This window comes from Ursus maritimus, unplaced genomic scaffold (genome assembly GCF_017311325.1).
Source record: "Ursus maritimus isolate PB19 unplaced genomic scaffold, ASM1731132v1 scaffold_19, whole genome shotgun sequence".
NCBI lineage: Eukaryota > Metazoa > Chordata > Mammalia > Carnivora > Ursidae > Ursus > Ursus maritimus.
The window spans coordinates 45,792,287-45,813,098 of record NW_024424341.1 but is presented as its reverse complement, the minus strand read 5'-3'; the positions used below and the strand labels follow the sequence as shown (position 1 = coordinate 45,813,098).

The following is a 20,812-nucleotide window of genomic DNA, read 5'->3' as shown; positions in this document are numbered from 1 at the left end:
AAGAAAATCCTAAAGCAATGTGTGGAAATAGTGACAATTGGTGAATGGGCAAGGGATATATAGGGGTTTTTGGACGTATTCTTGTCACCATTCTGCAAGCTTGAAATTGTTCCAAAACAGAAAGTTAAAGGAAGCAGGGGAGCAGCACACGCACCCAACATCCGGTGTAGAATTCAGACGCGCGCAAACCCGTCCTGTCCAACAGGTTAAGAAGAGCCGCGCAGGGGCCGAATTTACCGACGCGGGGCAGTGGCAGATGGAGCACGTGTCAGGCCATGAAGGCAGAAATCCTCGTGTCAGATCTGAGCCTTGACTGGCCCCACTAAGGGACAGGGTATGTGGGTCAGATTGCTCCCTTCTCGGTGGAACACAGACGATATAGGGGTCTGGCAAGGAGAGGCCGTGCTGAGTGAAAACGGCGTGCCTGTGAGCCCTGGCCTCCCACCTCAGAGTGGGAAGCTGGTCACCCTGTAGGCCACGCGACGGGACCGGCATCTCCCAGCTCACAGTCACTCCCGGCAGGTGCCCAGCCAGGGGAATGCCAGTCAAAGCTGCACCACTTACATTTACATTCAAACTGATTTTTTTAAATAGTACACTGACACGAGAATCCAGAAGCACATTACAGGAGATGTTGAAGAGCCCCTCGCTGTCCGTCTCCCCCTCTGCAGGCCCCCGGTACCGGCCAGGATAGGCCACGCTATGCTGCAGTAACTAGTAGCCCCAAGGTCCCGGTTGCTAAAGGAACGGGGTTGTGTCTCCCTCACACCACATACCCTTTGAGGCTTGGCCGAAGTCCCCATCTGGCAGCACCTTCACTCCGGGGCCGACAGAACAGGCATTATCTGGAATATTGCCGGTGACCATAGCAGGGGGAAACAGAAGAGCGTGGGGGTCCGTCCACTACTGGCTCTCAGAAGCTTCTACCTGGAAGGTACTTCTGTTCCCACTTCACACGAGTCACAAGGGCACATCTAATTTCCTGTATACCTAGGAGAATCTGTGCGTGCTCAGATGCACGCCCTGGTCACCTGCCCTCCCTGAACACTCCCGGTCACCTGCAGACAAGGACACCAATGAACAGACGCGAATTCTGAGACTGTGCAGACAACACTCACGTTCACCATCGGGAGCTCTTTACAAGTGAACGGCAGTACTCACATCCCCTCCTGCCCCACCAATCTACGGCCAAGCAGGTACACTTGAGTAGCTGAAATCCAGCCAGTGGGGAACACTACTGAAGGGGATGAGGCTTTCTCCAACACTGATCACATTTCCTCCAGCAAGCCAGGAGCAAGCACCTCCCCGCAAGGCGGGTGTGATGTTAGATTTCGTGTTCCCACTTGCTGGGGCAAACACCAGTCGGGATGTTGCTGTGAGGTATTTTGTAGGTGTGATTTTTTTTTTAGAAGATGTATTTGAGAGAGGGAGACAGTTGGGGAGAGGGGCAGAGGGAGAGAATCTCAAGCTGACTCCCCACTGAGTGCAGAGCCTGATGCAGGACTTGATCTCAAGACCCATGAGATTATGACTTGAGCTGAAATCAACAGTCCAATGCTTGGGGCGCCTGGGTGGCTCAGTTGGTTAAGTATCTTCCTTCAGCTCAGGTCAAGATCCCAGGGTCCTGGGATCGAGCCCCGTGTCGGGCTCCCTGCTCAGCGGGGAGTCTGCTCCTCCCTCTCCCTATGTTCCTTCACCCTGCTTCTGCTCTCTTTCTCAAATAAATAAAGTCTCAAAAAATAGAGTCTGATGCTTAACTGACTGGGTCACCCAGAAGCACCTTGTACATGTGATTAATTTTATCCGTTGACTTCAAGTAAAGGAGATTGTTCTAGATCAGATGGGTGGGCCTCATCCAATCAGTTGAAGGCCTTAAGACCAAAACCTGAGATGACACAGAGAAGAAGGAATTTTGTCTCAAGGCTGTAACATAGAAAGCCTGTCTGAATTTCCAGCCTCTTTTTTTTTTTTTTTAAAGATTTTATTTATTTGACAGAGAGAGAGACAGCCAGCGAGAGAGGGAACACAAGCAGGGGGAGTGGGAGAGGAAGAAGCAGGCTCCCAGCGGAGGAGCCTGATGTGGGGCTCGATCCCAGAACGCTGGGATGACGCCCTGAGCCGAAGGCAGATGCTTAACGACTGAGCCACCCAGGCGCCCTGAATTTCCAGCCTCTTGACCTGCCTTACAGACTTTGGACTTGCCAGCTCCCCCACGATCATGAGGCAGTTCCTTAAAATGAATCTATACACACACACACACCCTTTTGGCTCTGTTTTTCTGGAGAACCCTGATTGATAGAGTAAAATCTAAAATTTGGGAAACACTGAAATGCATCAGAGAGGAAAGGGTTTTCTTTCTTTCTTTTTTTAAAGATTTTATTTTTAAGTAATCTCTGCACCCAGTGTGGGACTCGAACTCAACAACCCTGAGATCAGGAATCACATGCTCCACCGACTGAGCCGGCCAAGCGCCCTGGGATGCGGTTTTCTTAATGGTACAGTCAGTACTGAAATGCACTGCGCACAGCCCACACCCAGAGAGATGTGCAGATGAGTCCTTCGTGCAAGATGGAGGCCTGCATTTCCCCACAAACACTTGGGTGCCCCAGGGGAGAGGTGTCCTCAAGTCCACAGAGCCAAGCGTTGGGGGCACCTCCTCTCCTCACTGCGGTTTACAGTCAGACACTAAGATGAGGGGACAGCTCTTATTGTTGCTACGCTAGTATCTTAGCGCACGGGGGAAAATGCTTCCCGGTTCTCATAAAAGCTGGTATTTGAAGGAAGGGGGTCATGCCACACCCCGTTCTGGCTTACATCATGTCCCCTCAAAGAGCTATGGACGTCCTCATCTCCAGGACCTGTGAATGTGACCTTACTTGGGAATAGGGTCTTCACAGATAACTGAATGTAGAAGTCACTGAGGGTGGGCCCTGTTCCAGCACGACTGGCGTCGTCCTCCCACTTGAGGGAGTTGGGCACACAGACAAGAAGTACAGAGGGAAGGTGATGTGCATGCCGAGGAGCTCCGGAAGCTGGGGGACAGGCACCGCGCCAGCTCTCCCACTGGGCCTCCAGACCAGCAGGTGACCTGTAGTGACGTAGTTGCTTCGGCCGCTCGTTACAGCAGCCCCAGCAAGCTGCTAGAGCACCCACTTCAATGAGACTCGACCAAGCAACGCGGAGAGAAGGAAGCGCCAACAAATGCTGAAATGCATAGACGCCGAGGGCGTCCCTCCCTGACTCCGGGCTTGCTGACAGCCTCGGGGGCAGCCCTGACCACCCGTAAAGACTCCTGGATGCCTGCCCCCACCTTGGCCATGCAGGGGACTCCCTAATGACATCAACGCAGAGGTGGAAACCCATCTCTTCCCGATAGCAAACCTTGAGACCCAGGCTCAGGAAACATCTGTTTATTCCAAAAAATACCAAGTTGGCACTCCGCCGCTGTCCTCACCAAGGGACTGGGGGAAGACTGGTATTGAGCAGGGAGAGGGAGGGGTAAAGAAGCTGTGGAGAGTCTTCTGGTCCAGAACCTATTATCTTCTCTCTGCACCCCTTCCCCACCCCTCCCCACAAGGAGGGGTGTGTGTGTGTGTGTGTGTGTGTGTGTGTGCACACCCATGCGCGTTTATCAGGGGGCGGAAGACTCAGATGGCGAGGCCCCAGCTCTGGAAGCATGGAGGGGGATCAGGCAGAACAAGTCCGCTTCCTCACCCCCTTGAGACCTCTCCCCACTATGGCTTATTTGAGATCAGAGGTCAAGGCCCCAAGGTCAGGCAGCCTGTGGCAGAGTGAGTGGGGGGAGGGGGCACAAGATACCTGGAATCCAGGCCAGGAGACAGCAAGTCGAGGGGTTTGTACAAAAGCTGAAAGGCCCCAAGCCCCTATATTCCGGGGCCGGAGAAAGCTGAGTGCTCAGTGGGGATGGTGAGCAGAGGGAAGGGGGTGTGAAAGGGGGCAGGCGCTCAAGCTGGCTCCTTTCTAGGGGAAGTCACAGTCTGCCTGAGGGGCACTGGGCATGGGGAGGCCCTGGATGGGACTGGGGAGCCCACAGGAGCAGCTAGAAGCAGGGACACAGGGGCCCAGGTAGGTTGGGGTAGCTCCCCAGTTCCCCTGGGTGCTGGGAGCTGAGCGCCACTTATCTGCCCCAGGCTCCTGATGAGAAGGAATGAGCTGAGGTGCCAGTATTTGGGGGGAGACAGAAGAGGGAGGGGGACGGCCCAGAGGAGGGAGAAGAGGCCCCCTCACCTTGCCTTGGGGGCTGGGGAGGGGGTATGTAGCCCTTTAAGAGTGGGGGAATGGCCGCCCCCCCGCAACATGGCTATATACAAAGAGAATTGGGGCAAATTGTGCATTGGGTGTTGAGGAATCCCCAAAACCCCTGGAGGCTCCCTGGTGTGTGAGGGGGAGATAAGGAGAGAATGCTGCTTCTCCACCATCTTGAGATGATGCAGAGTGCCACTGCCCGCATGGCCTTGGCAGTGGCCATGGCCTTCCAGATGTGCCTGCTCCAGGACCAGGCCAGCAGAAGACATGAGTGAAGGCCCCAGGGAGGTCAGCAGCTGTCCACCCAGCCCATGGGGTCTCTGAGGAGAGTTTGGCCCAAGCCAATGTAGTGCTGTTTTGGGTGGGGGTCCAGGTAACAGGGCAGAGGTGTCACTTGAGGACTGTGAAGCCCGCCCCCCTCCTCCCCCGTGGTGATAGAAGTTTTCTGTGTTGACCCTGTCACCGATCAGATGGTTGGGTGAAGGGCTGTGAGTTATCAGGAAGGGCCTGGATGCCCTCACCAGGGGGGTGATGGGGTCTGGCCAAGACCAGGTCCGTGGTGGGGTTGGTGTAGGCATCAGCTCAAGTCAGGAGGGAGGCAGTGACATCATTAAGAAGGGGCTGACTAAGGATGATGTCATCAGAGGGGCCCCCACCCTATTCCATTTTTGAAGGAAGGGGAAAATGGTGTGTATTGTGCTAGTTCCCCTTAAGGGAACAGTTACAGGTGCCATCGGACCCCAGAAAACAATTGAAATACAGCCATTGTAGTACTTGACCCTCAAGATGATGGATCCTGGAAGATGATGAGGCATGGTTGAAGTGGATCCTAGTAAATGACATATTCTGGTGTCATGGATCCTAGGAGATGATGATGCTATGGTTATGGTGGATCCTGGGAGGTGATGACACCATGGTTGAAGTGGATCCTGGGAAATGATGGCCCCATTGGTTCTCATGGTTCCTGGGAGGTGATGACACCATGGTTAAGTGGATCCTGGGAGGTGATGACACCATGGTTGAAGTGGATCCTGGGAGGTGATGACACCATGGTTGAAGTGGATCCTGGGAGGTGATGACACCACAGTTATGGGGGACTATGGGAAATGGTGGCGTCAGTACTAGTGGATCCTGGTAGAGGATGTTACCATCAGCCATAGAGGATTCTGGAAGGTAATGACATAATATGTCATGATGCATCCTAGGAGATGATAATACGATGGTTGTGGTAGATCCTGGGAGATGAAGACACCATGGGTCATAGGGAATCCTGGGAAATGATGTCATCATCAGGCATGGTTAGCATTTGACCCCAGGTACAATGCCATCATGAGTGGCGGAAGTCTTATGGTACTGATGATATCATCAGCAAAATCAATAGTGGGCACACCCCAACCAACCCCATCCCACCTCACCCCCAACAGGAAGCCAGGAGTTTGTTGACAGAGGCGACGATGTCTCTAGTTATGGCAGAAGTGACGCCAGCCTTTGGGCCATTATGAGTCCCAGGACTCTGGTAGGCTGGTGGGCCAGAGTGGCCTTCTTGGGAGCAGAAGCCAGTCTGGGAGTCCTGTCCTCCAGGAGTCACACAGGAGGTGACATCACTGCACAGGGTGGGATCTGAGGCCCAACCCCCTTTAGAGGGAAGGCCTGGTGGAGATCCTGCAGGGCACGTCCCTGGTGTCAGGGAAAGGAGTGACCAAGTTAAGTCATGGCAGGACAAGGCAGAAACTCTGGTGACACCATCACAAGTGATGGCCCTCCAGAGCAGGCAGTGTCTCTGGTGATGACATCACAGCATTGGGACAGAACCTCAGAGGGGGCCCACTGCCAACAACCTACAGTCAGACCATCATCTTGGTGGAGACCTCTGCAGATGGGGTTGCCTCCCCAGTGGTGACATTCCCTCAGACAACTCCTCAGGTCAGGGCACTTTTCTCTGGTGACCCCAGGGTAGCAGTGGATTCAGGGCATGCCCTGCCTTCTCATGACCTGGCATAGAGGTGTCTTAGAGCATCACCCCAGAACAGGCAGTGTCCAGAGGTGAGATCGTAGAAGGAGCCTCATCCTGGAGGTGTCCCAGAAGCGGGCTGTCATCCCTGGTGATGACATCATGGGAAGAGGCACAGTTCCTCTGATCATGTCATAGGGCAAGGCACCTTCTCTGGAGATGGCATCACAGGAAGGAGGCAGAGTCCCTGTGACAGTGTCGTCGAAAGGTCTTAACGTATAGGGAGGACACAATTGGCAAGGCCTTTCCCCTGTGATGTGTCCCAGGAAGATGGCTTTGTCTGTAGTGACAACATCATAGACAGAGACATCTTCTCTGGAAGAAAATATTTTCCTGCTGTTGATGATGTCAAAAGAGGCCTTTTGGTGCCGGAGATGACATCATCAGGGTGAGATTTGTCTCTGCAATGACATTCACAGGAAGGAATCTTTGTCTCTAGGGATGATGTCATAGGACAAGGCATTGTCTCTGCTGTGACATCACAGGGAGAAAGTCTGTGATGACTTCATGGAACAGAGACATGGCCTCTAGCGATGACCTCAGGGGCGGGCCTGTTCCTCTGTGATGGATTCATTGGAAGGTTTTGTCCCTGTGACGACATCACAGAACACAGACATTTTCACTAGTGATGACGTCATGGGCAGGGCTCTTCCTCTGCGATAACGTCATGGGAAAGAGGCCTTGCCTCAAACAGTGACATAGGAGGAGGGATCTTATCTACCATGACATCCCAGAAGGAGGTTTTGTCTTCGGTGATGATTTCATCCAAAGCAGTGTCCTCGGAGGCAGCCCCCTGCCCACAGGCTGATCCTGGGTCCCAGGCCTCTAGAGTGTGTTGGGGGATCCAGGCTGGGATGGGGGCCCGCGGGGCTGCAGCCCCCAAGCCCCCGGGCCTGGCCTCAGACCGTCACCTCGTTCTTGCTGGCGGTGCGCAGGTGTTGGGGCAGGTGATGGCCGGGGATGAACTGCAGTTGCTCCAGCGTGCCCTGGCGCTGGAAGGGTGGCCTGCGTGCCAGCGTGCCCCCTCCCCCGCCGGCGTCCGACATCCAGGCAGGCTGCGGGGAGCCGTGCAGGCCATGGTGGTGGTGCGCATGCAGGCCGGGCGGCGGGGGCAGCCCGTGGAGCGGCGTGGGGGGCCCCCCGGGTCCTAGCAGCAAGTTGGAATGGGAAGCGGCCAGGCCCGCGCGGGCGGCAGGCTCTGGAGGCAGCGCGGGGCTGCGCGGGGGCGACAGCAGGTGCTCCCGGCTCTGGCGCAGGGCCTCAGGCGACGACAGGAGCAGGTGCTCCTGCGACACAAGGCGCGCACGCGGCAGGGTGAATTCGTACCGCGACCGGCCTCCGTCGCCCAGCAGGTGCTCCTGGGACATGACACGCCGTGGGTTGGGCGCGGGCGCCAGGCCCAGCTCCTCAGGGCTGCCCCAGGCATCCATGCGGTAGCCGCCCCCTGTGCCGGGTCGCCGAAGGGCATGCAAGGGCAGCGTCCCACGGGGCATCTCAGCCAGGTGCCGGCGCTTCAGGTAGGCCTCGTCCAGATCCTTCTCAGCTGGGGGAAGAGGGAAAAGCCATAGAGGTAAGTCCCCAGCCAGCTCAGAACCTCCCCCATCCACTGGCTTTGGTACATCTCACCCCCACGAGGACCCCAGGCATCACCAGAATGCCCCGGTCATTAGCCTGGGCACAGGTGGGTGAGTCCTAAATTGTAATCAGTCAGAACAATAGGCTAGCTATGTGACCAAAATGCAGATTCCTAGGCCCCTGCACAAGATGGTGGGCCGGTAGATGTGGGGGGACTTCCTTTTTTCCCCCCCAAACTTGGAGATGTGATCTATTCATGGGTTATGAAGTCAGTTTTGTGGATGGTGACCGGCATTTTGAAAATGAAATAGAATAAAAAATTATCAGAAAGCATTCACATAGGGGTGCCTGGTTGGCTCAGTTGGTAAAGCGTCCCAGTCTTCATTTCTGGGTCCTGAGTTTAAGCCCCATATTGGGTGCAAATATTACTTTAAAAAATCAGTTAAAAAAAAGATTAAGGGGCATGGTAGGGAAAAAAGATTTTAAAAAGTTATATTTAAGAAAAGTATCCAGGGGCACCTAGGTGGCTCAGTCGGTGAAGCGTTTGCCTTCGGCTCAGGTCATGATCCCAAAGTCCTGGGATCGAGCCCCGCACTGGGCTCCTTGCTCAGCGGGAAGCCTGCTTCTCCTTCTCCCTCTGCTGCTCCCCCGCTGTGCACGTGCTCTCTCTCTCAAATAAATAAATAAATAACATCTTAAAAAAAAGAAAGAAAGAAAGCATCCACATAATAGGGCAATAAGGGTGAGTACCTGAGTACCAGTTCATAAAGTTTTTATTTCAGTTATGTTTGTTACTGGAATATTAATGGATGAAGTGACAATACCTAGGGTTTGTTTTAAAATAATCCAGCAAAGGGGTGCCTGAGTGGCACAGTGGGTTGAGCGTCGGACTCCTGGTTTCCGCTCGGATCCTGATCTCAGAATTGTGGGATTGAGCTCCGCCCGTGTTGGCTCCGCACTGAGCTTGGAGTCAGCTCGAGATTCTCTCTCCCTCTCCTTCTGCTCCTCCCCACTCTCCCTCTCTCTCTCTCTCAGTAAATAAATCTTTTTTTAAAAAAGTAAAAAAATGAAATAATAGAGTATAGATTAACAAAATGTTGCTCATTTTAAGCTGAGTGATGGGAACATGGGGATTCATTTTACAATTTCCTCTAATGCTGGGTATGTTTGAAAATGTTGATAATAGGGGCGCCTGGGTGCCTCAGTTGTTAAGCGTCTGCCTTTGGCTCAGGGCGTGATCCCAGAATCCTGGGATCGAGCCCCACATCAGGCTCCTCAGCTGGGAGCCTGCTTCTTCCTCTCCCACTCCCCCTGCCTGTGTTCCCTCTCTCGCTGGCTGTCTCTCTCTCTGTCAAATAAATAAATAAAATCTTAAAAAAAAAAAAAAAAAGGGCGCCTGGGTAGCATAGTCATTAACTCTCTGCCTTCGGCTCAGGGCGTGATCCTGGCGTTCTGGGATCGAGCCCCACATCAGGCTCCTCCGCTGGGAGCCTGCTTCTTCCTCTCCCACTCCCCCCGCTTGTGTTCCCTCTCTCGCTGGCTGTCTCTCTCTGTCAAATAAATAAATAAAATCTTAAAAAAAAAAAAAGAAAATGTTGATAATAACAGGTTTCAGATTTTTCCTGTAGTTAAAAAATATGCATATATATGTGTGTTTCATGGGTCATAATATAAAAAACATTTCTTAATGTGGCTCTCAGTTTAAAATGTTTGAAGGCTACTGCCACTGACCCAGAAATGTCCGGAGTCACAGTGATTGGTTCAGGGACAAGCATGTGACCCAATTTGGACCAGTAGGCTCCAGACCTGGGATTTTTGCTGGAATCATTGGGAAAGACACTTTTCTGCTGGCAGAACGGCACCCTGAAATTCCTCGGGTCAGTCTTTGCCACCACTAGGAAGAGTCTGCCTGAAAATGAAGCCAGACTACCATTTAGCAGAGCTGAGAGATACAGAATCCTGGAGACAGCTTTTGAGCTCCTGGATCCAGCCATACCTGAAGCTGGAATTCAGAGACTTTCCATTATCCAGCTAATGTAGTTGGTTTTTTGTTTGTTTGTTTGTTTTGGCTTAAGTTGTATTTCTGTTAATTGTAAATACAGGTCCTGATGAATACAATAGATCTTAGGAGGGCATGAATCTGCATTTTTAAAAAGCACCTTTAGTGTCAGTTAGGCCACTCTCCACCATTCTGAACCCAGGCCCTGGCTCTTCACCCTCCCCATTGCCTGTGCCCCTCCCCTTCCTGGGACTCACCCAGTCTCTTGAGGGAGGAGTAGCGGTTGAGTTCGGATTTCACAGCAGCCTCGTAGGACGGGGGCAGATGTGAGAGGTTGTGGAAGGACCGTGAGCAGGAGAGCGTGGAGTAGTGCAAGGAGGGGCTGGGTGGCGGAGCGGCGCGCCAGTCTGGGGCAGAGGGGCATGGCAGGGGTCAGTCGAGCCCCTCCTCCCTCAGACCCAGTAGTTCCAGCCCCCAGCCCCTTTCAGTGGAAACCAGGGATTCCAGCCCCTCAGAGCACCAGCAGTCCAGGATCCCTGTACTCATTCCCCCACCTCAGGAGACAGGCTCGTTGCTGGGGAAGCAGGTCATGTCCCAGGAGGAGAGGCAACTAGCACTTGCCCAGCACCTGCGGTGTGCCTGGCCCCAGGCTGAAGGAGCAGTCCACTCCATGCATCTTCCCACCAACCCAGGTGGGAGAGAGATGGCCACTTCTGGTGTCCAAGCTGAGAAACCGCAGCTAGCTTGGTTACCTGGCTAGACTGGGAGGTCAGGGCTCCCAGGGTCTCCTGCCTGCTCTGTCCTGGCCCTCAGCTCAGGCTCAATACAAGGCAGGTAAGGAAAGGAGCCTTGTCCTCCCCACAGCCCAGCCCTAGTCCGTACCCATCGTGGCGGCATGGTGCTTGGGGCTGTTGACGTTGAGGTGCAGGTAGTTGTGGTGCAGATTATCTGTGGGGACCAAGAAGGGGAGTGGTGTCACTGCCATCACCCACTCCCAGCTGGCGCTGCTGTCTTGGTCTTGTGGAAGGATTTCCACTCATGTCCACTTGGTCCCCAGCTCTGAGCCCTCCTACCTCCTGAATCTCTGCTCTGACCTGCCTCTCCCTCCTGGATCATCAAATCGGCCTTCTGGCCATCTGGCCAGCGCCATCTTCAAGATCAGCCTCCCAGTGTAGTACTGCTGACACCCACACTTGCCCCTGCCCTGCCCTTCTGCTGTTGCAAACTCTTTCCATGTCTGGCTGTCACCCACAGGACAAAATCTATGCCAGGAATGGTGTTTGAGGCTTACTTGGCCCCAGCTGATGCCTTGCCTGAAGGAGCCTAGCTCAGTCCTGCCCCAGGGCCTTCGCATATGCTGTTATGCTAGTCTCTCTGCCTTGAATTCTTTCCTCCCCTTCTTTGCCTGAAGAACTCCTACTCATCCCTCAAGATTCACCTCAAATGTCTCCTCCTTTTTACTACTATTCAAACCCACCTCTTCCCCTCCATTTCTGACCCTAGCTCAGGCCTTGTACTCTACAGCCTGGATTACCATCCAGCCTCCTCCTCCCTCTTCCTCTCATATCTCCTCCTTCACATGGGTTCCAGAAAAATCGTTCTTCCACTCGCTTATGACTTTGTTGCCCCCCTGCTCTAAACTCCACCGTGGCTCCCCATTGCCATCAGGACAAAAGCAGAGCTCCTCAGCCCAGCCTGGTGCTCAGGTCCTTCCCAAGGTGTCTGCACACCCTCTCCCTGGCCTCGCAAACTCTGCTTCAGCCGCCCAGAGTTCTGTTGGCCCAAGTAACCCCTCACTCTCCAGGCCGCTGCTCAAACAGCATTTCCTGGGGCAGGTGTTCCTCCTCCTCTAACCGGTTACAGCTCCCTGGACTTCTCCACTGATGAACTCATCATAAAATTTAAGAATAACACTAATAACTGTTCATATTTATATGGTGCTTTTTCTGTGCGAGGCATTGGTCATAAGCTCATTTGACCTTCACAATAACCCTGTGAGGTGAGTGCTGCTGTGCTCCTGGTTTTATGGGTGGGGACACCGAGGTGAAATGGTTTGCCCCAGTTCAGCAGTGGCAGAGCCAGGATTCAAACCCAGGCTGTCTGGTTCGGCACACGTTCTAATTGAGTTGTTAGGTACTTTCTTGTGAGTTTAGCTGTTGGGAGCTCAGACACTGACTTTCTCAAGTGCAGGGGCTGAGAATGTCTAAATTTACATCACCACGGCGTCCATGGCACCCACCCGGGATGGTTCGGAGATGGCAGAGGCCCGTGGATGGGGTTGGGGGCCGGGCCTGGGCAGCGGGAGGCGGGGCTATCCGGGGCGGGGCTACAGGACGGGTGGGCGTGGTCAGGGGCCGCCGCCGCAGCCCCGACTCCCAGGTCCCACTCACCGAGATTGGAGGGCTTCACGGTGTTGTAGAGGTTCTTGGGCGTCCTCGGGGGAATGCTGTCGGGGCCCCCGACCCCCGGGGTCAAGGAGCTGCTTCTTGCCCGGTCCGGGCGAGTCCCAGGCCCCGCCTGATGCCTCAGAATGTCCACCAGAGCCCTAGAGGTGGCAGAGCGACGATCAGCGGCCTGGGGGTGGGGGTGGGGGCAGGGAAAGGGAGGGCCCAGGCTTCTTTTACCCCCCTGTTCTCCGCAGTGGGGGAGTCTGTCCGTTCGGCCCGGCTCCTCGCCTTTGGCCACGCCCATCGCTAATGTCAATCGAGCGCCCCAAGGTTCCTCCGACCGCATTTCTTGCTTGAAGCAGCCCCTTCCTCAATTCATTTGGCTCCAACCCCTCTGTGGTCCTTCCCACATCGTCTCCTCCCGCCCCAGGACTCCTGCCCCACCCTGAACCTGGGACCTCACTCCTGTTCCTTTTACAGCGTGCCCGGTTCGTTCAGTTATGCGACCGAAAACCTTAGAATTATCCCTGACTCCTGTTGTTCTCTTCCATGCCCCTCGGCAATCCTGCAGATTCGACCTCCAAAATAAATCCCGACGGGCCACTTCTCACCACCAGCACTGCTCCCAGTACCTGCTCTCACCTGGCTCACTGGTAGTGTCCTAACGGGTTTCCCCCCTCCCCCCTTGTCCCCTGCAGTCCAGCCACACACACGCAGCCCAGGGACTCTTGAAATTATCAGATGGCGTCGCGCCGGAGCTCAGGGCCCTCTAGAGTGTCCCCCACCACTCTCAGAATAAACCTGCTCCACCCCCACTGCTCTGTAGCTTCGTGGGCCCCTTCACTGTCCAGCAAGTACTCCCACCAGGGCCCTTGCATGCGCTTTTCCCTCTGCCCGGAATGCCCTTCCCACATATACCTGACTGGCTTGCTCCTTCCCCTCATGTCTCTGCTCGAGGGGACTTTCCTGACCACTTCGCATAAAGCAACACCCTCAGCCCCCACTCTACCTCTTTTGCTGCTTTATTTTCTTCACAGCAGTTATCAATACCTAACATTATATTGCATATATAGTTGCTTGCTTACTCTCTCCACTACTAACATTTAATGATAATGGTAGCCAACATTTATTGAGGGCTTACCATATGCTCGACATGAATCAATTCAGTTCATCTTCATTACAGTCTGCATGGATGGGGAACAGTTTTTAGGCCCATCGTACAGGCAAGCAAACGGAGGGACAGGCCCAGGGTCACAGAGACCGCAGGCAGCAGACCTGGGGTTGGAAGTTGGGTTTACCCAGCAGGGCAGGGACCTGTTTTCTTCATCGCTGTATCCCCAGTTCCTGACCCACAGAACGTGCTCAAAAAATAATTTGTTGGATGAATGAAGGCCTGAGCCTCACCCGTCACTCAGCAGCCAGGCCGGTTCAGTCGCATCTGTTCTTAGGGCTCTCCCATCTCCCTAGGCTTCCGCTCCCAGGCTCGCCTTGCCTGTTTCCAGCATCTCTGAACAGACCCGCATCCCTGTAGCCACGCCCTCACCAGATGGCTCCACCTCTCACTGCCCAGGCCCCGCCCCCAGGCCCCACACCCCTGGGGCTCCAGCACTCACATACCTGGGCACGTTGATCTCCCGATGCGCCCTGGGCGCACGGGACGCCTTGCTGAAGGCCACTTTGGCGCCGACGCCCACCGCCAGGGCGAAGCTGATGACCCCGCACACCACGTAGGCTGTGCTGCCCCCGGGGCCCTCGCCCCCGCGCCCCCCTGCCCCCCCCGCCCGGCCCCCTTCCAGCCACCCGGCCTGGCCGGGCCCGGGCCCCCCGCCCGCACCCCCAGCACCCCCGACGCCCCCGGCCAGCGGCGGCGGCGTGGTGGCCCAGCGCGGCGTGTCGTAGTTGGAGCAGGAGGCCTGTGCCAGGCGCATGTGGCGATGCTCGCAGCAGAAGCGGTAGTGGCACGTGCCGCAGCAGAAGCGGTAGGAGCCTGTGCTGCAGTTGAAGGTGGCGTCGTACTGGCCCATGACATCGTAGTAGCCGTGGCAGAGCTCGGCGGGAGGGGGCGCCCGCGCCGCCGCGCCTGTCCCGCTCGCGGGGCTGGTCCTGGTGCCGTTGGCGCCTGGGCCCGCAGTGCCCCCGCCGCCGGTCAGCGCCCCGGTTAGGCGCCGCAGGTGCGCCAGCAGGGCGGGCAGCGGGCCCGGGGGCTCGGCGCTTGTAGCGTTGGACGGGCGCGCCCCGGCCTGGCGGGCGGTCGAGGCCAGGAGCAGGAGGGTCCCGAGGAGCAGGAGGGACGGCATGGGGCGCGCAGGAGGTCGGACGGAGCCGCCAGGCTGGGGGGAGAAGCAAGGCGGGAGTGGGGGCGCGAGACAGGTGGCCAGAGGGGCAGAGATGTGGAGATGGGTGGCCGGACAGGGTGAGGAAGGCGGGCCGAGGAAGGTAGAAGGATGGAGGAAGACAAGCACCAGGAGAGCGAAAGGATGGATGGAGGGGGAGATGCATGGGCCCCAAGTGTGCAGTCCCACCGGGCGGTGGACGGCATTGGCGGGGGGGGGGGCGGCGGAGAACGTCGATATGCCCAGGCGCGGCGGGAGGAGGATGCAAATGGTAAGGCGCAGACGGGAAAAGGATCACGGTGAGCGAGGAAGGGGGGCGGAAAGATTGGGAAGGTCGGTGGAGATATCAGAGGGGTGAGCATAAATAAAAGACGGACAAACACCAGGAGCGAGATGTGATGTGGGAAGAAGAAAGCATGCAGCCGAGTGAAGGAGGGAGGGCAGAGGGGGCGGTGAGAGAGGCAGGCGTGGGAGGTTGGGGGTGGAGGAGGGGGAGGACGGTGGGGTGGGTCAGGGCGGTGGGTGAGGGAATGCAGACAGATGTGCGGTGGGCGAGATGGGAGAAGCGGGGGAGATGGGGAAGGAGAGAGGGGTGTGGGTGGGGAGAGAGAGAGAGATTGGAGTTGAGAATCTGAGTTTACAGACCAGGCACGTGGAATTAGGTGGTGCAGGGCTTCTCAACCTGGCACCACTCTCTTGGGCCCATCCTGTGTGCTGTCCGTGTGGGCAAGCAGCCACGAGGTCCAGGAGGATTCGCATTCTCCACATGCTGACAGCATAAGATACTTCTAGCCATTGCCAAATGTCCCCCTGGGGGCACAATTGTGCCTGGTTGAGAATGGCTGGCTTAGACCGGGATGGTCCTCAGCTCCCCCAAAGTCTTATTTCTCTTTTATTTAGGTCTAGTAATCCCAGGGTCTCAAGCTTCTGTCTCTCTCCCTCTCCCTTTCTCCCTCATTCACCCTCGCTGTCTGTGTGTCTCTCTCACACACAGACACAAGCACACACACAGACACACAGGCACGCACATGCACAGACACCCACACAGACACACACTCTCACAGTTGCGGGTCTGAAGTGTCTCAGCCCACAGCAGGAGGGGCAGGAGGGGCAGGGTGGCAGAGCTCCACCGTGTGCCAGCTGCCTGACACTGCACAGGCTCTTACCTAAGTTTCCTGTGCCTCAGTTTCCCCATGTGTAAAATGGGGGTAAGGATGGTTATCGGGGTGGTTGCGAGGATGCGCGGGGTTAACCTGTGTAAGGAGCCCGGAGCAGCTGGGCCTGTTGCCCGTGCCGCAGACTGTGCACACGAGCGCCCAGGTGTTTGCCGCAGCCACCGCTGTTTGCGGAGGGCGGCACGGACCCATCAGGACCCTGGAGCAGATGGCAGAGGGAGGGCCAGACAGGCAGGTCTGCCCAGCACAGATGCTGCGGCCCGCGTGGACTGAGCCCTGAGGATGCAGCAGTGACTGAGCCAGGGGGTCCCCGTCCCTATGGGGCTTGCGTTCCAGCGACGGTAGGGGGCTGGGGCACAGACAAAAGCCAGCGTGAGGCATGTGGAACACTGTTGTGAAGAAATATTAAGAAATCTTGAAGGAAGTCATGGCTAAATGAAAGCAGCCTAAGGGGATGGGAGGGGGGACAGGACTAGTCCAATAAGCACCATTACGTAGTACTTTTATGTGCTCCTTTCCATTGAGTGCACGTGTATCTGGGGACCACACCATTACCTCCAGAAGTCGTATGGGCTGGGGTGGAGAGAGGGTCCTGGGAGCTGAGGCTCCCCATGCCTCAACCAGCTGGCCCCCGTTCCGCCAGGGGCCTCAACTCTCCTTTTAGCTCCAGCTCCAGCCCCTCCCTTGCACTCTGGGCTAGAACGCCCCCACTCAGTGTTTCATAGGCATGTTAGAAGTGGCTTAGCCCACACTGTGGACAGCCATTTGGTGGTTCCTCAGAAGTTAAACCGAGTTATCACGTGACCCAGCAGTTCCACTCCTAAGAAGTGAAAATGTATGTTCACACAAAAACTTACACACGAATATTCATAGCAGCACCATTCGTAGTATCCCCAAAGTGGAGGCCACCCAAATGGCCTTCAGCAGAGGGGCAGATAAACTCAATGTGGCCTATCCAGAGAACAAAATATTATTCAGCCTCGAAGAAGAACAGAGCCCTGCTATGGTACCTCAGGGATGGACCTCCAAACATCATGTGAAGGAAGCCAGACACAAAAGGTCATATATTGTATGATTGCATTTATCTGCAATGTCCACAGTAGTCAAAGCTATAAAGCCAGACAAGGGATTAGTGGTTGCCTGGAGCTGGGGGAGGGGAGGAATGGGGAGCGACTGCTTTGGGGTGATGAAAATATTCTGCATGAGATAGTGGTGATGGTTGCCCAACATGCTGGACGTTCTAAGTATCATTGAACTGTACACTTCAAAACAGTTTTAAAAATAGCTAAAATAGTAAATTTTAAGTTAGGTGTATTTTACCACAATTTTAAGAAACAAAAAACCACCAACATAGGTCAGATGACATCAGGCCCTCCCCTGTTGAAACTGCCCACTGGCTTCCTGTCACACCCAGAGTGACATGCAAACCCTTCTCCCTTTCCTGTTCCTTCATGCCTTTCCAGGTCCCATGCCCAAGAGGGTCCCTTCTTCCTGCCTTTGCATCTGCTGCTCCTTTGCCTGGGACCTCCCCTTGCTGCAGATACTGATCTGTGCCCCGCCTCCTTCTTTCAGGTGTCCCTCACAGGTCATCTCACCGAGCCTTCCTGTCCTGTCTCAAGCAGCACCTCCATCCGCTATGGTCCCCACACCTGCTTCTGACTTGTCATAGCTCCCATCTCTGCTTGCCACATTATGTGTGTAGGGACTTATTGTCTGTCTCCCCCACTAGACTATAAACTCCGTAAAGGCAGACTTTTTTGTGTGGCTTGTTCACCATAGTGTCCACAGCACCCAACATCAGTGCCTGACACAGGAAGTGTTCCATAAATATTGCACAGATGAATGTTGAAAGGAAGTGTGAGAAGTGGGTCTTCTCTCTCTCCCTCTCTGTCTCTCACTGTCTCTCATACACACACACTTCAGATGAAAACACTGAGGTTCCAAGAGGTCCTATCATTTGCCTAAGCTTACAGTGCCCAAGCATTGGAGCTGGGCTCTGAACTCAGGTCTCAGGGCACGGCCACCTGTAGAACCTTTATCCCACGCAGAGAAATGTGGGTTGACATGCATACAGACAAACACCTTTAATCAGTGAACCCACATGCATGCAGTGATGTGGATTTCTTCATTCATTGAGGGCTGCCACATAGAGTTGGGCAGGTTGGGCACTGCACAAGGAGATAGGGTTGAGAGGCTGGAATCCAGCCGGGCTCTCCTTCCTTAAGGTGTACTGGTGGGACTGCATCGATCTGGGGGAAGGGGTACTCTTTAGAACTCACACAAGGTTGCCATCTGCCTGCCAAACTACAGACACAGGGGAGCTACGTTGGGCCAGGGGGTACCTTTGTCTTATTTGCATAAAGGCGCTGTATGGGCTAGCAGTTTGCCCACTCAGTCCCCATTCATGCCAAGCCTCCAGCTGAGCTCCATGGACACAATTCTTCCCTCTGCTAACAGAGTCCCATTGTCCCCTCCAACTGCGCACACACACACACACATGCCCAGGGAGACACAACTCCAGACCATTGACAACTCTGGGGAGTGGGAGCTGTGGCATCCATCCCCTCAAACCCAGTGACGCACCCAGACACAATACACATGGCACCTCTGCCAGTGGAGGGAGAGGTGGCCTCCTCCCCCTGCCTTACACCTCCTTAAGGGAAGGGAGCACACACCTAGGGACACAGTGACCTGTCTAGACACAAGGATTCAGGGGGACCGATTCTTCCCTTGCCTCACACAAAACAACACATAGACACACAACATTATATACACACAATGACAGAGAACACAGGACACCCACATAGTGTGAAGACACAACACACAAGGACACCCAATGTCATCCTGGTGGCGTACCTGTAGCCTCCTCCCAACACATACGCACACAGCTCCATGTGGACACACAGCTGTGCACTCTGGGCATTGCCACCCGCAATACAAAAGACCCAGACACAATCTCAGACATTGTGACACACTGGGACCACATATAGCTCCAGAATACAACCAGGGACCTGCCCAAGCCACCTCCACATGGACACACAGCCATACACATCCCAGCCCACAGTCATGCAACCTGGTGGGTGCAGACACACATGTGCAAACACACCCTCACCCAACGGTGGAATCTGGAAACACACGTGTGATGCCCCCTCCCTGCAGAGACACAGCCCTCCTGCAGCCCCTTACACACACAGGCATTTTCCTCCCCCAAAGCTGGAGGAAGGGGGCCCTTCACCCCATTTCCTCCCTCCCTGCACCATGCATGCTCAGCAGCTCAGGGCCAGGGGTCTGGCTGTGCCCCCACACCAGTGTCAGCCTAGGAACTGAGAGACATACAGACAGAGATGAGGGGAACCAACTTAAGAAGGGTTTCCAGAGCAGGCCCCACTCGGTCCCTGGGATCCTGGGGACTTCACAGTGCCTGCATAGCACTGTGCCCCACACTCCACATCCTGCCAGCTGGGGCCAGGGGCCAGGGCTGGGTTGGCTGCGTGGGGCCAGGTGAGTAGCCCCCTGAGATGTATGGCAGCAAAGAATGAGAGATGGAGAGGACGGCGGGGGGGGGGGGGGGGAGAGGGACAGGGAGAGAATCTTGGGAGGTTAGTCGGAGGAGAGGCTCAGAGAAAGAAGGAGAGAGACCCAGGGAGAGGGGGACAGAGACACAGAGAGAGGGGGTCAGAGACAGAGAGGGGGCAGAGACCCAGAGGGGTAGCAGGGTGGGGGAGACAGATACTCACAGGAGGGGCACAGAGCACTGAGAAGTGGCATTCAGAGATTGAGAAACCAAGAGAGAATGAGAGAGAGACAGAGAGAGAGGACAAAAACCCACAGAACCCACAGAAGGGTAAGATCCAGAAAGAGTCAGAAGACCTGACCTCGGGAAACTGGGGGCTGGAGGGTGTTTGCAGGTGGTGGTGGAGGGAGACTGAGGGTGCGCGGTGGGTATTGAGAGAGAGAGAAAGAGAGAGGGAGAGGGAGGATGGGCACATGCAGGGTCCGGGTAGCGTGCAAAGGGAGGGGATCCTAGGAATATCTGGGGTTGAGGGGTTGGTTTGAGGTAGGGGGAGAGGATGTGGGTTCACCTGGCTGGTGAAGCAGAGTGGAGGGATAAGGGGAGGGGTCTGAATGGGGGGCAGGGATCCCAGTGCTGGGCACCAAGGCAGCGGGGACTCAGGGACGAGGACCCTCCCCCAAGCACTGCCGGCGGCTGGCCCAACCTTGGTCCCTGCGTCCCCGCCCCATCCCCAGGTCTTCCAGTGTCCTGTGCCTTTCTGACTCTGGGTGTCTCTGCATCTCCCTGCCCACCCCTCCTCCCGGACCCCGCCTCCCACCCGCCCGCGGGCGGCCTCGCATCTCTAATGGGATCTGCCCTGGGTCACGGTCCTCCTAGTCTGTGTCTCTCTACATGTCTCATAGCTTCTCTGCTTCCCTGAGTCTCTGTCCACCTCCCCCCCCCCCACCATGAGCTGTCCCATTCTCTTAATCTCAGTTTTCCGTGTGCCAACATTTCCCTTCTTCCCTTTGCCCCGTCTGTCTCTGTCTCTCTACATCCTGTCTCTGGGTCTCCCCCCACCCCCAACCCCCACATCCCCATCTCTCTTTACCTCTCTGACTCTGTCTCTGTCTCTATGTCTCTTTCCCACATTTGCTATCCACAGATCTCTGCCACTCTGAGTATCTCTGTGGCTCTGCCTACCCCACCCCGGACCCCAGTCTCCCTCTCCGGTCCCCCTACTCTCACTCAGGCCCGGGTTGGAGGGGCGGGGTGGGGGGGCGCTGCAGCGGGAGCTGTGTGTTCCCAGCGCAAAATAGACTCTTGTTGCCATGGCGACGCGAGCGCGGCCTCCGAGACGCGAAGCATCAGGCTGGGGGGGTGAGGAGGGGGGGACACCTGGATCCGGAAGGCGGGGGCCGGGGGCGCCGACGCCGGTCCCGGGGGCTCCTGGAGGAGGGGGGAAGATGGGACTCCTAGGTCCCTGGGGAGAGGGGGTGCTGGGCGCTCTGACGCCGGGTTCCGGGACCGGGCCTTCTGGGAGGGGTCTGGGATTCCAGGATTGGCGGGGGTG

General features: G+C 55.8%; 2 protein-coding genes across 3 annotated transcripts in view; one reads left to right on the top strand and one right to left on the bottom strand.

Moving 5' to 3' along the window:
* The window catches only part of NAT14 (N-acetyltransferase 14 (putative)), a 60,349-nt gene that overhangs the window by 6,535 nt on the left and 33,002 nt on the right, over window positions 1–20,812 (top strand). The window lies entirely within an intron of this gene.
* Window positions 7,177–14,535, bottom strand: SHISA7 (shisa family member 7). The gene is made up of 4 exons (XM_040633800.1): window positions 13,856–14,535; window positions 12,242–12,396; window positions 10,109–10,258; window positions 7,177–7,820 (listed from the first exon to the last, which is right to left on the bottom strand). Exons 1-4 carry the CDS (start codon window positions 14,533–14,535, stop codon window positions 7,177–7,179), a joined length of 1,629 nt encoding a protein of 542 aa, XP_040489734.1.

Coding starts and splice junctions, on each gene's coding strand:
- SHISA7 (XM_040633800.1), bottom strand. CDS start 14,535: ATGCCGTCCCTCCTGCTCCTCGGGACCCTCCTGCTCCTGGCCTCGACC. Junction 12,397..13,855: donor CGGGAGATCAACGTGCCCAG/GTATGTGAGTGC, acceptor TGCCACCTCTAG/GGCTCTGGTGGACATTCTGA. Junction 10,259..12,241: donor CGTGAAGCCCTCCAATCTCG/GTGAGTGGGACC, acceptor CCTCTGCCCCAG/ACTGGCGCGCCGCTCCGCCA.